The sequence below is a fragment of the Dromiciops gliroides genome, chromosome 3, assembly GCF_019393635.1.
Source record: "Dromiciops gliroides isolate mDroGli1 chromosome 3, mDroGli1.pri, whole genome shotgun sequence".
In the NCBI taxonomy this organism is placed as follows: Eukaryota; Metazoa; Chordata; class Mammalia; order Microbiotheria; family Microbiotheriidae; genus Dromiciops; species Dromiciops gliroides.
Window position 1 is genome coordinate 244446146 of NC_057863.1, and position 13897 is coordinate 244460042.

Below are 13897 nucleotides of genomic sequence, written 5' to 3' on the forward strand. Positions count from 1 at the left end.
AGCTTTAAAAATATCAACAAAACTAGGACCCTAGTCAGCTTGAGGCAAATGTCTCTAAGTTTTACTGGGCTGCTGATAGAGATTTCTCAGAAGAGATATATCTATATGTGTGGGTGTCTGTGGCTATTGTGAAAGGTCAGTGGCTAGTGATATAGAGCATTTAGTGTATCACTGAGGTTCCTGACTTCCTACTGATTTGCAGAAGATCACACAGGTTAGTTAGTATATCTCCTTCTGGACTCTCTCCACAGCTTGCTTGCTTGCCTTTTTTTTTTTTTTTTTTTTTGGTGGGGCAATGAAGGCTAAGTGACTTGCCCAGGGTCACACAACTAGTGTCAAGTGTCTGAGGCTGGATTTGAACTCAGGTCTTCCTGAATCCAGGGCTGGCACTTTATCCACTGCACCACCCAGCTGCCCCCTCTCCACTACTTTCTTGATCCTATACCATTGCCTTTTTCTAGCTTCCTTGACCTCTCAGGGGCACTTACTGAAGCTGACTACTATGTCAACCTTCATCTCTTCTACTTTTCTTGGATTTGCTGACACTGCCTCTCATGGTTCTCTATTTCCCCCTCTGTCTTCTGTTGGTTCCTCCTCCTTCTGCCTTAAAACATGGTTTTTGTCCTTGATTCTCCTCTTACTCTCTCTTCATTCTCCCCCTTGATAACTTCACCCGCTCCCATGGCTTCCACTTCATGGCACAGCTGGAAAGGACCTCAGGAGCCATCTTGTCCAACCCCCTCATTTTACAGATGAAATTGAGACCCAGGAAGGGGTCTAAGGGATTTCTCCAAGGTCACACTGGTACTAAACATCAGAGGTGGGATTTTTAATCCAGGCATTCAAACTCCAGAGCCAATGCTCTAAAAACCAGCTGTGTGACCCCAGGAAGGTTTCTTATTCTTAATGTCTGAGGCAAACTCTAAGGCTATAATGAGCTACAGCACAGTTGCTGACCTGTATTTGTCTTGAGTTTCCTTATCAGCATTTCCATACAACAGTGAAATCACAAACAAGGAACAACAACCCCCAACCCTACCAGAAAGTTCTGGGCCCAAAAGGGCTCGATCTTTGGCATGGGGGTGGGGACTGGAGAAGGTCTAAAGAACCACAGAAAGGGTAAAACTGATCCTTTAAAATGGCTGATTTTTTTTAACTGTAAATATGGGTGAGGATCTGTACTTTGACAGTAGTTTGAGAAACTGTTTTTCCTACAATTCTGATGGTTTCCTTAGTCAGTTGGTTGTCAGGCCATCCAACTTTCCCATTGAAGGAAAGGAACTGGTTATCACATCTTAACCATAACATCCTTTTCAAGTGCAGTAATCTTGTGTTCACAGATTGGGTAAAAAGATGTTCTAAGTATCCATCACACAGCAGAACAAAGTTGCAGATTTGTGCTTTCCTTTCTTTCCATTTCAGTTCTACAACCCTGAGTTCTATTTACAGTTATAAATAAATGAAATCACTGAATCTGTGATTTCATTCATAAAGGAACTCTCAGGGAAGAAATTTAGGTAACATCTTTTCTGCAATTCACACACAGCCTTAGGGGCCTGGAGCACTAAAATGTTATGACTTAAATTGTTTAATTATAAATTTGTATTTAAAGGTCATTTACTTTAAAATTCCTGTGCCTACAGAAGTCTAGAAAAGATATGCTGTTATTTAGGGTTGTTGTGAGGAATTCATTCTGTAAACTACAAAGCCCCACATAAAGTGATCTAATGTCATCAAAGCTGTATGGATGAGAAGTAATTCCTTAGTTCAAATCTTACCTCAGACACTAGCCATGTGACCCTGAGCAAATCACTTAACCCCAATTGCCTTAAACATCCAGGGCTATGTCCAGTCGTCTTTATGTGTATCTTACCACTGGACCCAGATGCCTCTGGAGGAGAGAATGAGGTTGGTGACCTTGCACGGCCCACCCTGACTTAAATCCAATTCAGTGCAAGTCATGATATCACCCAGATGTCACAGTCCTCTTTGAGAATGAAGGACGAACAACAACAAAGTGCCAACAACAACAATTACTTAATGAGTAGACAAGAATGATCATCACAGTTCTGAAATAATATTCCCACAACAGAACTTTTATGGGGGCAGGTAGGTGGCGCAGTGGATAAAGCACTGGATTCAGAAGGACCTGAGTTCAAATTCGGCCTCAGACACTTGACACTTACTAGCTGTGTGACCCTAGGCAAGTCACTTAACCCTCATTGCCCTGCCATCCCCCCCAAAAAAACAAAGAACTTTACAACTTTCTAAAACTAACAGTCCAACTTGAAGAATTTTCACTGGATGTTCCACCCCCAGAATGGGCCACTCTCCCTTCCTCTTGGCCACTTCCTGGCTTCCTTCAAGTCTCATCAGAAGTCCCACCTTCTACAAGAAGCCTTTCCTGATCACCCTTGATGCTGGTACCATCCCTCTGAAATAACCTCCAATTTATGTCAAAGACACACATAATCTAGTTTGTACATGATGTTTGCATGTTTCTCCCCCATTAGACTGTGAGTTCCATGAGAGTAGAGTCTATGTTTTACCTTTCTTTGTATTTTTATATTTACATTTTGCCTTTCTTTGCACTCAGCACAGTGCATAACAGACAAGAAATAGTAGTTTAATAAATTGGAGTTCACTGACTCCAAGAGACCCTGTCTTATCAATGCCTCTCCCTGATATCACAGGATCATAAATTTAGAACTGTAAAGTACCTTAGAGACCATTTAGTATAAGTTCTTCATGTTATATTTGAGGAAACTGAGGCCCACAGTGGTCAAGTGATTTACCCAAGGTTCCAAAAGCAAATCCCATGAAGATGTGAGATTTTCAATTCAGAATCCTGACTCTACTATAGTTCTACCACAAATGTTGACATTAAAGTAAAAGAAAAAATGTGAGAATATTAACTGACTTTTAAATAAAACTTAATGGGGAGGGGATGTTGCAAGGGGAGAAAAGCCTACAAATCCCCCCTACAGTGTGTATGATGGTTAGAAAGGTGTCATGTTCACTTTCTATGTAAAAGATTAGCTGGTGAAAGGATGTTGTTGAGATGTTAAAAAAAAATAAAAAAGAAGTGTGTGACCTCTCTTCAACCAGGAAGTTGGAAAAAGTGCGGATTTCCCTATCCCTAAAGAAACTGACTGAGGAAACCAACTGATGAGTTTAGAAAAATATCAGCCCTTGGGGCTCTTAAAATCACAGCAGTTGCCTGTAACAAACCCTGACCCACACTCTTTTGATTGGCCATTTTCAAGGCTCAATCTTGCTTGCCCTTGTGTCCCAGGGGTATGGTCCATTACAATATAAAATAATGAATGGAAATACAAGTCATTTCCTTCCACCCACTATTAGTTTTCCTCATCCTTAGCGTCAGTCTTACAATACTGTATTCTGCACTACTTGACAACACAAGTGAGAAAGCATTCTCTGGCCAGCTAACTGAATTGTCAATTAGGGGAAATGTCTGAAATGAGCCTCCTAAACAAGAAAATGACTCCTTAGTCCAAACTTTTTGCCAAAACATGCTGCTAAATGAGGGCTGGTTAGCAGGTCCTCCGAGCAATAACAAAGCCAAGTACTTACAGAAAATGGCCAGAGGATCCACCTGGCATCTAAGCTTTACATAGAGAAGAAAAAAGGACTCCCTTAAGAATTTTCTTTTACAAACTTGGACAAAACTTCCAAACTTCTACTTCTCGGGTGGTTTAAAGCTCCCACAGTGGGAGGTGGAATGCCAAGGCAACCAGGATTACAGGGTTAAGAATGAGAAGGAAGGGACATCTAGATGGCCCAGTGGTTAAAGCACCAGCCCTGGATTCAGGAGTACCTGAGTTCAAATCCGGCCTCAGACACTTGACACTTACTAGCTGTGTGACCCTGGGCAAGTCACTTAACCCCCATTGCCTGCAAAAATAAATAAATAAAAATAAAAAATAAAAGAATGAGAAGGAAGATTATCTAAAGTAGTCCAATTTCCCCCATTTTACAAATGAGGAAACCAAGGCCTATGGGAAAACTGAGGTTTTTCAGAGCATAAAGAAGCATTGGAAAGGGCATCCACCTCCTGAAAGGGAATGATGGATTTAAGATGCACAATAGGACACCCATTTTTGAACATGGATGATGTAGTAATTCGTTTTGCTTGACTGCCTATTTGTTACAAGGATTTTGTTTTGTTTTCTTCTTTCGTGAGATGGGTGGAGGGGCTGGATGAAAAGGGGGTCAGATTGTTTATTGAAAAATAAAGTAACAGGATTTCTTAAAGGGAGTACCTCGAAAATGAGGCAATGCCTTGACCTAGTTTTCCTGTAAGGGACATTTAGGAACATCACCAGTCTCTACACCTTCCCTTCTCTTCAACTCAAGTCCCTTTTGCCACTCCATCCCCGTAAGAGGATATTTTAGGGTTTTTTACGCACTTTACCTGAGGCGCGGCTTTGTAGTGCCTTCCCCTTGATTCTGCAGCTTCTCCCCCGGAGACTTCCCTTCCGGGACATTCTCGCCTCCACCTCCACCGCCGCCGCCGCCTCCTTCCTCTCCACTGAGCGGGTAGGCTAGCAGGCGCATAGCCTGACCGCAGGAAACCTCCACTTGCCGCACCTGCTCCTGACTCAGCCGCTCCCTCCACGCGTGCACCGCTTCCCGGGCGTCCCGGGCCGAAATGAGGAAGGGTCGGTCGGCGTTGTAACCCGAGCCGCGAGTCATATTGAGGGCAAAGGCCTCCAGGGCCGGCAGGGTGGGCAACCCCGCAAAGCGCAGCAGGCGAGCCAGTTGGGTGCGGGGTTCCAGCACAAGGTCCTCGTAGCGCAGCCGGGTGTACCTCCTGCGCAGCCAGGCTGGAGAGCTCCCCTCGAAGAGCAAGTCCCGCAGCCACGCCTCGCAGATCACCTCCAGGGCCCCGCTGAGGAAGAAGTCCGCTCGGGGCCCCGGAGGTTGGGCCCGGAACAGGGACGCCCCGGGCCGGCCCCCGACGCCTTGGGCCAGGAGCAGGCGGTGGAAGCGGTCCGCCTTCTGGCGGGTGCGCAGCACCTGGATGCTCTCGCGCACTAGAGCCTGCTTGGACTTGAGGCGTGAGTTGTGCACCGCCCTCGGGTCACGAAACAGCTGGATGACCTTGAGGTTGAGGCCGGGGTCCCGCAGCAGCGGCACCAGCACGCCCAGGTCCAGCAGGCGAACGTCTTTGATCACCACCACCGGGTACTTCCGACACTCAGCCTCCAGCTCCCGCAGCGACACGGGCGGGCAGCTGCGCTCGCAGGTGGCCCCGTCGATGAGCCCCACCTCAGCCCGGGGCCTGGGGGCGGCCGGGCACAGGGGCGCCGAGCAGATGACCTTGTTGGTCTTCCAGCCAAAGAGGGCGGCCGTGGTGAGGTTGGCGGAGGCCGGGGCCGGAGCGGCGGGGTCTCCCGGGGGAGAGTACAGCCGCAACACCGAGAAGTCGCAGCGGAAGAGCGAGCGGAGCATGTCTCGCAAGGCTCCCTGTAGGCTCTCCGCGTCGCCCGGGTATAGCGCCTGCCACAGGTGCCACATGGGCTCGTACAGGTAGAACACGTCCGGGTGTTGATTGAAAAGCTCCCCGAGGAAGGACGAGCCGGTCCGCCAAGTGGCGTGCAAGTAGATGTGCTGCTTCTCGCGCTGCGGCGGCGGCCGTCGGGCAGAGGCGTTCCCGTTCCGGAGGCTCTCCGGGGCTCCCCCTGCGGCCCCCGTCAAAGTTTTAGCCTCCTCCTTCTCGCCCGCAGCCGCCGCCTCCAGGCTCCACACTCCCAGGCTGCTCGAAAGGCTGGGGCAGCGCCGGACGCCCGCCTCCTCGCCGCCCTTGCGGCTGTCCAGGACGTAGGGCAGCAGCAGCAGGACCAGAGTATACAAAACGAGTAAGAACAGGAGCTTTCGATGCTGCCGGCGCCGTCGCCGCCGGCTCTTCATGTCTGTCCTTCCCGCCCCTCCCCAGCCCGCCCTACCCCGCGGTCCCTGCCCCCGGTACTCCTCAGGGTGTCTCGAGCTTCCCCTCCCTTTGCCCCCTAATCCCCAATCGGGGGCTCCTGGCTGCTGCCCGAGAACCAGGAAGAGGCAGAGAGGGAAGGGGGTGATGGAGAGGCAGGATGACGAGGGCGTTACTTTCCAGTGGTCCTCTCTGCTGCTTCTCCCCTTTCTTCTTCGTCTCCCCCTTTCTCTTACCTCCTCGATGGCTGCGCTGTCCCTCTTGCCATTTCTCCGGACTCCCCTCTGCCGGGTTAGCCTCACTTAGCGGAGCGGGACGACGGAGGCAGCGGAACAGCATAGCGAAACTTGGAAGAGGGAGGCGAGTTTAGCAGCGGGCGGCCCTCCCCTCTAGCCCTCTCTCCGCCCAGCCTTTCTTGGAACTCCGCCCACTGCCTGCGGGGGAAACTTGACAACTGCTTAGCCCGCTATCCTTTCATCTCCTCTGGGGTGGAAGGGGAGCCCTCTTGGGGGCCCCGACTCTGAGCTCAGGCAGACCTGGGCGGGTCTGCCGTGGGGTGGGGGCACCAGCCGGAGCTCTGGGAGCCAGATTTAACTTTTCCACACCCAGCGGTCGTGTGGAAGGCTAGTGTTGTGTAGATACAAACCCCACCCTTCTCTGAGCCTGAGCCTCAGAATACACCAGGTGGTGGAGCATGTGTTTTAGGTCTTCGGCGGAGCTCACAGTGTGAAGTATACTGTGGTGGCGATCTGCATAATAGACAGATAAAATGCCTGCTGCTAAACTTGCCCTGGGCGGGACTTCGGACCAATCATTTTCATGCTTCTTCCGCACCCTCCCCTCTCTCCCCCGCCCCCAGTGTCTGTGTACTAATGTGCATCGCTTCACTCCCACCCACTCCCCTAGGATAAGAAGTCTCATGAAGGTAGCTGCAGGCCCAAAGAGGGACAGCTATCTTCTTCACGGACGTTGTATCTACATGTAAAGCTCTTCCTTTTGGAGCTGCGTGTAGTATAGACTTCAGGGTTTTGTTTTTGTTTTACATCTGATTCCATTAGTACAGTTGCAGAAATAGTGACAGTTGTGAAATGGGCACTCATTTTCCCGTCCTGCGGATAGAAACCACCAAATAGAATGCTGTTGAAATAACCTACGTAAAAGAGAAAGGAAGGAAGAAAGAAAAAGAGAAGAAAAAGAAATAGCCCACGTAAAAGCATGTAGAAGACAGCAAGAAAGGTAGTAGAGTTCTTACTATTTTCAGAGCCTTGGAAACTCCATTATAGGATCGTAGGATTCAGAGCTGGAAGGGACATTAGTAGAAATTAGCCAGTTCAGTTGTGATTTCACAAAAAGAGGTTGGCCCAGCGAATGTCAGTGACTTGCCTATGGTCACACAGGTACTAAGCAAGTAGCGGAGCTGGGATTCAGATGCAGGTTTTCTGATCCCATATACTATGTTTTCCTCTACACAGGAGTACTCTTTTGCCTCTGAAAACAAATGATAGTTCACAGTTATCTGCAACTGGTTTACAAAGTGTTCTCCTCACAGGAACGTTGTGAAATAGTGCCATTTTTACCTTCATTTTACAGATAAAGAAACTGAAGGTCAGAAGAGTGATTTATTCATTACCTAAATGAAATGTGGGCAGCTAAGTGGCAAAGTGGCAGCTCCTGGAGTCAGGAAGACTCATCTTCCTGAGAGCTAATCTCATCTCAGACACTTCCCCGTTCTGTGCCCCAAGGCAAGTCACTTAATCCTGTTTGCCTCTGTTTCCCGATCTGTAAAATGAGCTGGAGACGGAAATGGCAAACCACTCTAGTATCTTTGCCAAGAAAAAAACCCCGAATGGGGTCATGACTGAACAAGAACAACAAATGAAACAGAGAAATTTCTACTACCCCATACAAGGGTAGAGCGTGGGGATAGTTTGGTGAAACTTGATTTTTTTTTAAAGAGGGACAGCCACCTGGTGTAATAGATGTTCCATGAACCAGATTCCCGTTACATCTTAGCCATTCACTAACTCTTTGGCCTTTAACAAGTCACTGGACCTCTTCAAGCTAAATTTTCCCTCCAATAAAATGTTCAGGTGTTTTGAGGATCAAAGGATCCTTAATGCATAAGATTCAAACCTGGACATTAGGCCTTCCTAACCTTTTTAGCATCTTAGATGCTATTCTAGGCTCTCTTCTGAGCTAGTCCAGGATATCTTTTCTTTGATAATAGGTGTTCTCTTTTTGTTAACTTCTAAACCTTCACTCATTTCTTTTTTTTTTTAATTTTCTGTGTGTAAATTTTTATTCATTTTAAACTTATGTGCAAAACAAGAAAAAAAATGTTTCCACATAGACAGCAAAACATAAGATTCAATATAAAACAACAAATTTCCCTTTGAAGAAAAGCTACTGGGGCGGCTAGGTGGCGCAGTGGATAAAGCACTGGCCCTGGATTCAGGAGTTCCTGAGTTCAAATCCGGCCTCAGACACTTCACACTTACTGGCTTTGTGACCCTGGGCAAGTCACTTAACCCCCATTGCCCTGCAAAAAAAAAAAAAAAAGAAAAGCTACTAAACGTTACATATTGTTTTCAAAGCTACCCTTTCAAAGCTTTTCTTTGCTTCCTTCTAGGTTTTCTTTTGTTCTCTGCTGTGCACTTTTTTCTTACTAGCTTCAGGTAGCAACACTTTTAGACTTTCCTGGCCCTAGAGACTGCCACACTGATCCTGAATTATGTCACCTTTTGTCTGCTCTTGCTCTGTATCTTGGTGCTTTGTTCTAACACCTGGAAAGACTTCAATGGACTGATGCTGAGTGAAGTGAGCAGAACCAGGAGAACAATGTACATAGTTTTGTTTTTTTGTTTTTGTTTTTTTTTTAGTGAGCCAGTTGGGGATAAGTGACTTGCCCAGGGTCACACAGCTAGTAAGTGTTAAGTGTCTGAGGCTGGATTTGAACTCAGGTACTCCTGAATCCAGGGCTGGTGCTTTAACCACTGCGCCATCTAGCTGCCCCTGAACAATGTACATAGTAATAGCAATATTGTAAAATGATCAACTGTGAATGACTTTGCTATTCTCAGCTATTTAATGATCCAAGACAACTCTGAAGGTCTTATGATGAAAAACCTATCCATCCCCAGAAACAGAACTAATGGAATATGAATATAGATCAAAGCATACTTTTCAAAAACTTTCTTTTTCTTGTTTTTTTTTTTTTGGTGAGGCAATTGGGGTTAAGTGACTTGCCCAGGGTCACACAGCTAGTAATTGTTAAGTGTCTGAGGCTGGATTTGAACTCAGGTACTCCTGAATCCAGGGCTGGTGCTCTATCCACTGCAACACCTACCTGCCCCTTCTTGGGGGTTTTGATCTGTGTTTTCTTTTACTACATGACTAATATGGAATATGACTACGCATATAAAACCTACATCGAATTGTTTGCCTTCTCAATGAGGGGAGTGAGGAGTAAGGGAGAGAATTTGGAACTCAAAACTTTAAAAATGGATGTTAAAAAGTGTTTTACAGGTAATTGGGGGAAAATAAAATACTAAGTAAATAATTTTTTTAAAGTAAACTCAATAGGCTGTAATGGATTAGTAGCCTCCAAAGTGGGGACTTGCATACCTCCATTGGTTGAGGTGTGACTCTTAGCAAAAGTTCTTAACCTGGGGTCCAAGGACATTTGGGGGGGGGTCCTATGAATAAAATTTTTTTTGATAAAAAATATTTTTAAAAAGTAAACTCAAGGGGGCAGCTAGGTGGCACAGTGGATAAAGCACCAGCCCTGGATTCAAAAGGACCTAAGTACAAATGCGGACTCAGACACTTGACACTTACTAGCTGTGTGACCCTAGGCAAGTCACTTAACACTCATCACCTCACCAAAAAAAAAAGTAAACTCAATATGCGTTTATTAACTGAACTAATCAAAGGGTTTTTGTTCTTTAGTCTTCTCAGTTTCATGGAGAGTCTCTGAACCAGACTGGGTTACTGATTAAGCCTCTCCCCTTAGCAACTGCCTAGACCTTCAATAAAAATAACACAAAAGTATTTCAGTTCAAGACATTGTGAACCTCTAGTTAAAGACTAATAAGGTTCTCATTCAAATTAGACTAAGGACTTCAGACTAAAGTAGTATCCTAATATCACTGTCAAATATGTAATCTAAAGAGAGGATGGAGGAGGATAGGAGAAGGTAGGCCTTAATATATTTCCATAACACTAAAATTATATATATATATATATATAATTTTGTTATTACTACAAATATTAAACGTTCCTTGTTAAATAGTGAACTTAAGTAAAGTGACTGTAAAAAGGGTGATGGAGAAAAACATTTTAAAAATCACAAGTAGCAATAATGCAAATAGAAACTATTCCTGTTTTTTAAAAGCTTCAACATGAAAGTAAAGATATTTTACTTGACTGTGGACTTTTCAACCCTGGTTTAACATGGTGGCTAAAAATCAGGTAGCTTTAATGGAAATATAGTATTCACATTAAGGGACTTGGTTTTACCAAGGAATCCACTGTAATCTTGAGCAAGTCACTTAACTTCTCTGGGGTCAATTTTCTTACCTGTAAAATGAATACTTTGAGCTAGATAATCTCTATTACTTTTTATAGCTCTAAAATTCTAAGAATCTAATGGTCCCAAGATACTCCATAGGAAAAGCAACATCAAGAGTATTATGTCCAGCTTTGGGCATCACACTTTAAGTGGAGCAGCCAGATAAAGGGGATTAAGGATCAGGAAATCATATCATATAAGGAATGGTAGAAGAAATTGGAAGCTTTTAGACTGGGGCAAAAAGGTTTAGGGAGGGCTTGGGAAGAGTCTTTAAATATTCAGAAAGAGAAATGTCAAAGCAGAAAAGGACTTCAGAGATGACTGAGGCAAGCCCCATCATTAGCAAATGAAGGCACTGAAGCTGAGAGAGGTTAATTGATTTATATTAGGTCATACAGCTAGCTAAAGACAGAGCTAGCACTATGGAACCAGATTTCTTGATTCTCAATCTAGTATTTTTTTTTTTTTTTGCTACTCTATCGTGAGAGGAAGGTCAGTTTTGTGAAAGAGAAAACACTTATTCTTTGTTGTTCCAAGAGGAAAACTTGAGCCAGTGGTTTTGGTATATCCAGAAAACCTGGGTTCGAGTATGTTCTCTGACATATACTAATTCTCTAACCTTAGGCAAGTCACCAACTTTTTCAGAACGGCAATTTCTTTGTAAAATGGAGATAATCATGCTTTATCACAGGGTTACAGGAAGGTAAGTACCTTGTGAATCATAAAGTGCTATATAAATGTAAGATTTTACATATACATATACTTATGCATAGACATATACTTAGACATAGACATTTACTTAGACATATACATATACATAGACATAGACACAGACACAGACACAGAAAATACAGACACAGACACAGACACAGACACAGACACAGACACAGACACAGACACAGACATAGACATAGACATAGACATGACAGGTAAGCTGGGAAAAGATATTATTTTTTTTCCAACTAATACAGTAACCAGAAATTGGAATAGGCTGCGTCCAAATGAAGTTTGTTTCTGTTCTTAGAAGTGTTTAAGCTAGGAGTAGCTGGGTGGTACAGTGGATAGAGAACTGGCCCTGGAGTCTGGAGGACCTGAATTCAAATTCTACCTCACACTTGACACTAGCTGTATGAAACTGGGGAAGTCACTTAACTTTGCTTCCAAAAGAGAAAAAGTGTTTAGGCTGCCAGTGATATTATAGTAGAGGTTCCTGCCTTGAGAAATCCCCTAAACTGCCTTCCAACTCTTGAGATTCTTAAGGTGGTAAAGTTACTGTCACTTCTAGGTTAGAGGTTCTACTTCTAGAGGTACCATACCTGTACCATAGTGCACTTTTTCTGATTCTTGGGAAAATTAAGAAGTTGAAAAGAAGGATCATATGAGGTCTTCAATAACTAAGGACCAGAACTGAATAGATACATATACAGAAAGAACTACCAATTCATTAATCAAATATTGATGTGCTTGGGTGAGAAAGAAACAAAACAAAACATAACGAAAATAATTATTTTTTACCTAAATGCTTCAGGATCACAAGGAGTATGAAAAGCTGAGTTTTACAGAAACACAGTCAACAGTCTCCTTGTGGCAAAGAGAGTTTCTCTTGCTAACAACAAAGGCCTATCTGACAACTTAGAATTTTTTTTAATGGATGCCTAAGAATCCCTGAGGAGACAGAGAGTCTGGTGACATAATTAATGTGCTCTAAAACATTTAATTGAAGAAAGAAAGCTTAAAGCTTCCTGATTTAAAACTTTGGTTTTTTACCTCTACCTAATATACATATAAAAATGTTCATGTAAATTTGCTCCTTGAGTTTTCTTCTTGTATCAAATCTTGGACTTTTTTTTCCCACTGAAAATTCTTTGCAAGGTCACCCAAAGCCATAGTTTTGTGAGGTTTGGATACTGTTGGCTTCCTTTTAAACCTAATCTTTTCCCTAGATCTCCTAATTTAAATGTATTTCCATGCTTGGGCTTCTTCCCCAATCTCTCAAAATAAGACTTCTCTCCCCATAAGAAGACTTCTTTCCTCATAAGCTTTTCTCATGAGTAACCTTGGCCTTTTGGATCCCTGAGTCTTCAATTACATCTCTGAAGGGTGATTCTCTTTGGTTTTACCTTTGTATTTCCAATGCCTAGCACATAGCAGGCCCTTAATAAATGCTCATTGAATTGTAACAAAAATATAGGCAAGAAGGCAGCTAGGTGGCAGTGCATAAATCACCGGCCCTGGATTCAGGCGAACCTGAGTTCAAATCCAGCCTCAGACATTTGACACTTACTACCTGTGTGACCCTGGGCAAGTCACTTAACCCTCATTGCCATGCCCCCCCATATATATATACACACACACATATATATGTATATACAAATATCAATTTCTGTACATTTACATACATGCAGTTCAACAAATACCTAATTGAGAGTTGACCCATCTAGAAGATAGTTTTCCCTTACTTTGGAGGGAATGGGGGAGAGCCAGTCAGTCAGTCAGTAAATAAGCAATTATTAAGCACCTATTATATAGAAGCAGCTGGATGGCTCGGTGGATGGAACACTAGGCCTGGAATCAAGAAGACCCAAGTTCCAATTCAGCCTCAGACACAAAACAGCTGTGTGACCCTGGGCAAGTCATTTAATCCTTGTTTGCCTTAATCCACTGGAGAAGGAAATGGCAAACCATTTCAGTATCTTTGCCAAGAAAATCCCATGGACAGTATGGTCCATGGGGTCACAAAGAGTTGGACATGAATGAACAGCAACAACAATATGCCAGACACTGTGCTAAGTGCTCAGGATACAAAGAAAAATAGAACACAGTGTCTCCTGTAAGAAGCTCACAGTCCAATGGAGATAACAGACAAGCAAGGTACATAAAGGGTAATGTAACGATTAGAATGACGTCACCTGCTGGAGAGCTACTGTAGGAAAGTGCCACCATGAGGAGAAGGTGTCTGAGGGCAAGCCACACAGTCAGGTCCTTGGAGTCAGGAAGTGATATTTGCTCATGGGTACTGTCGATCAAAGCTATCAGCCAATTAGCTTGGAGCTGTGTGTACTGGGGGACAGGACATTTCCAGTTTTCACAGGAGGCTTGTGGGATTGAGGAAGGAGTGGTTTGGGCTTTTTCATGAGGGACTCTCTGGAGAGTAGAGCTAAAATGCGCTCTCCCTTTGATAGATAGATGAATCTAGGCCTGTCTCTCTTCACCAAATTCTTATCCTCCTTAATAAATGCTTAAAAGTCTAACTCTTGCTAAAACTTATAATTTTTTGGTGACCACTCATTAGATATTTTAGACAGACTAGCTAAAATTTTAGCCCCTTACAGTAATTGGAAATAGTCAACAGAGAGAAGGCACTAGAAGTCATAGGG

At 44.1% G+C, this 13897-nt stretch overlaps 1 protein-coding gene across 6 annotated transcripts in view; it reads right to left on the reverse strand.

The window, feature by feature from the left end:
- Positions 1-6676, reverse strand: part of CHST7 (carbohydrate sulfotransferase 7) — a 56134-nt gene extending 49458 nt beyond the window's left edge. For 5 of the 6 annotated variants that reach the window (XM_043998854.1, XM_043998856.1, XM_043998855.1 and 2 more), the window contains exon 1: positions 4436-6676. In XM_043998854.1, the coding sequence (XP_043854789.1) occupies positions 4436-5934 (1499 nt within the window). In that variant the 5' untranslated portion in view covers positions 5935-6676. Of the gene's footprint in view, positions 1-4430 lie in introns of all 6 variants that reach the window. The other variant, XM_043998857.1, reaches the window with a different exon arrangement.
- Between the last annotated feature and the right edge of the window lie 7221 nt (positions 6677-13897).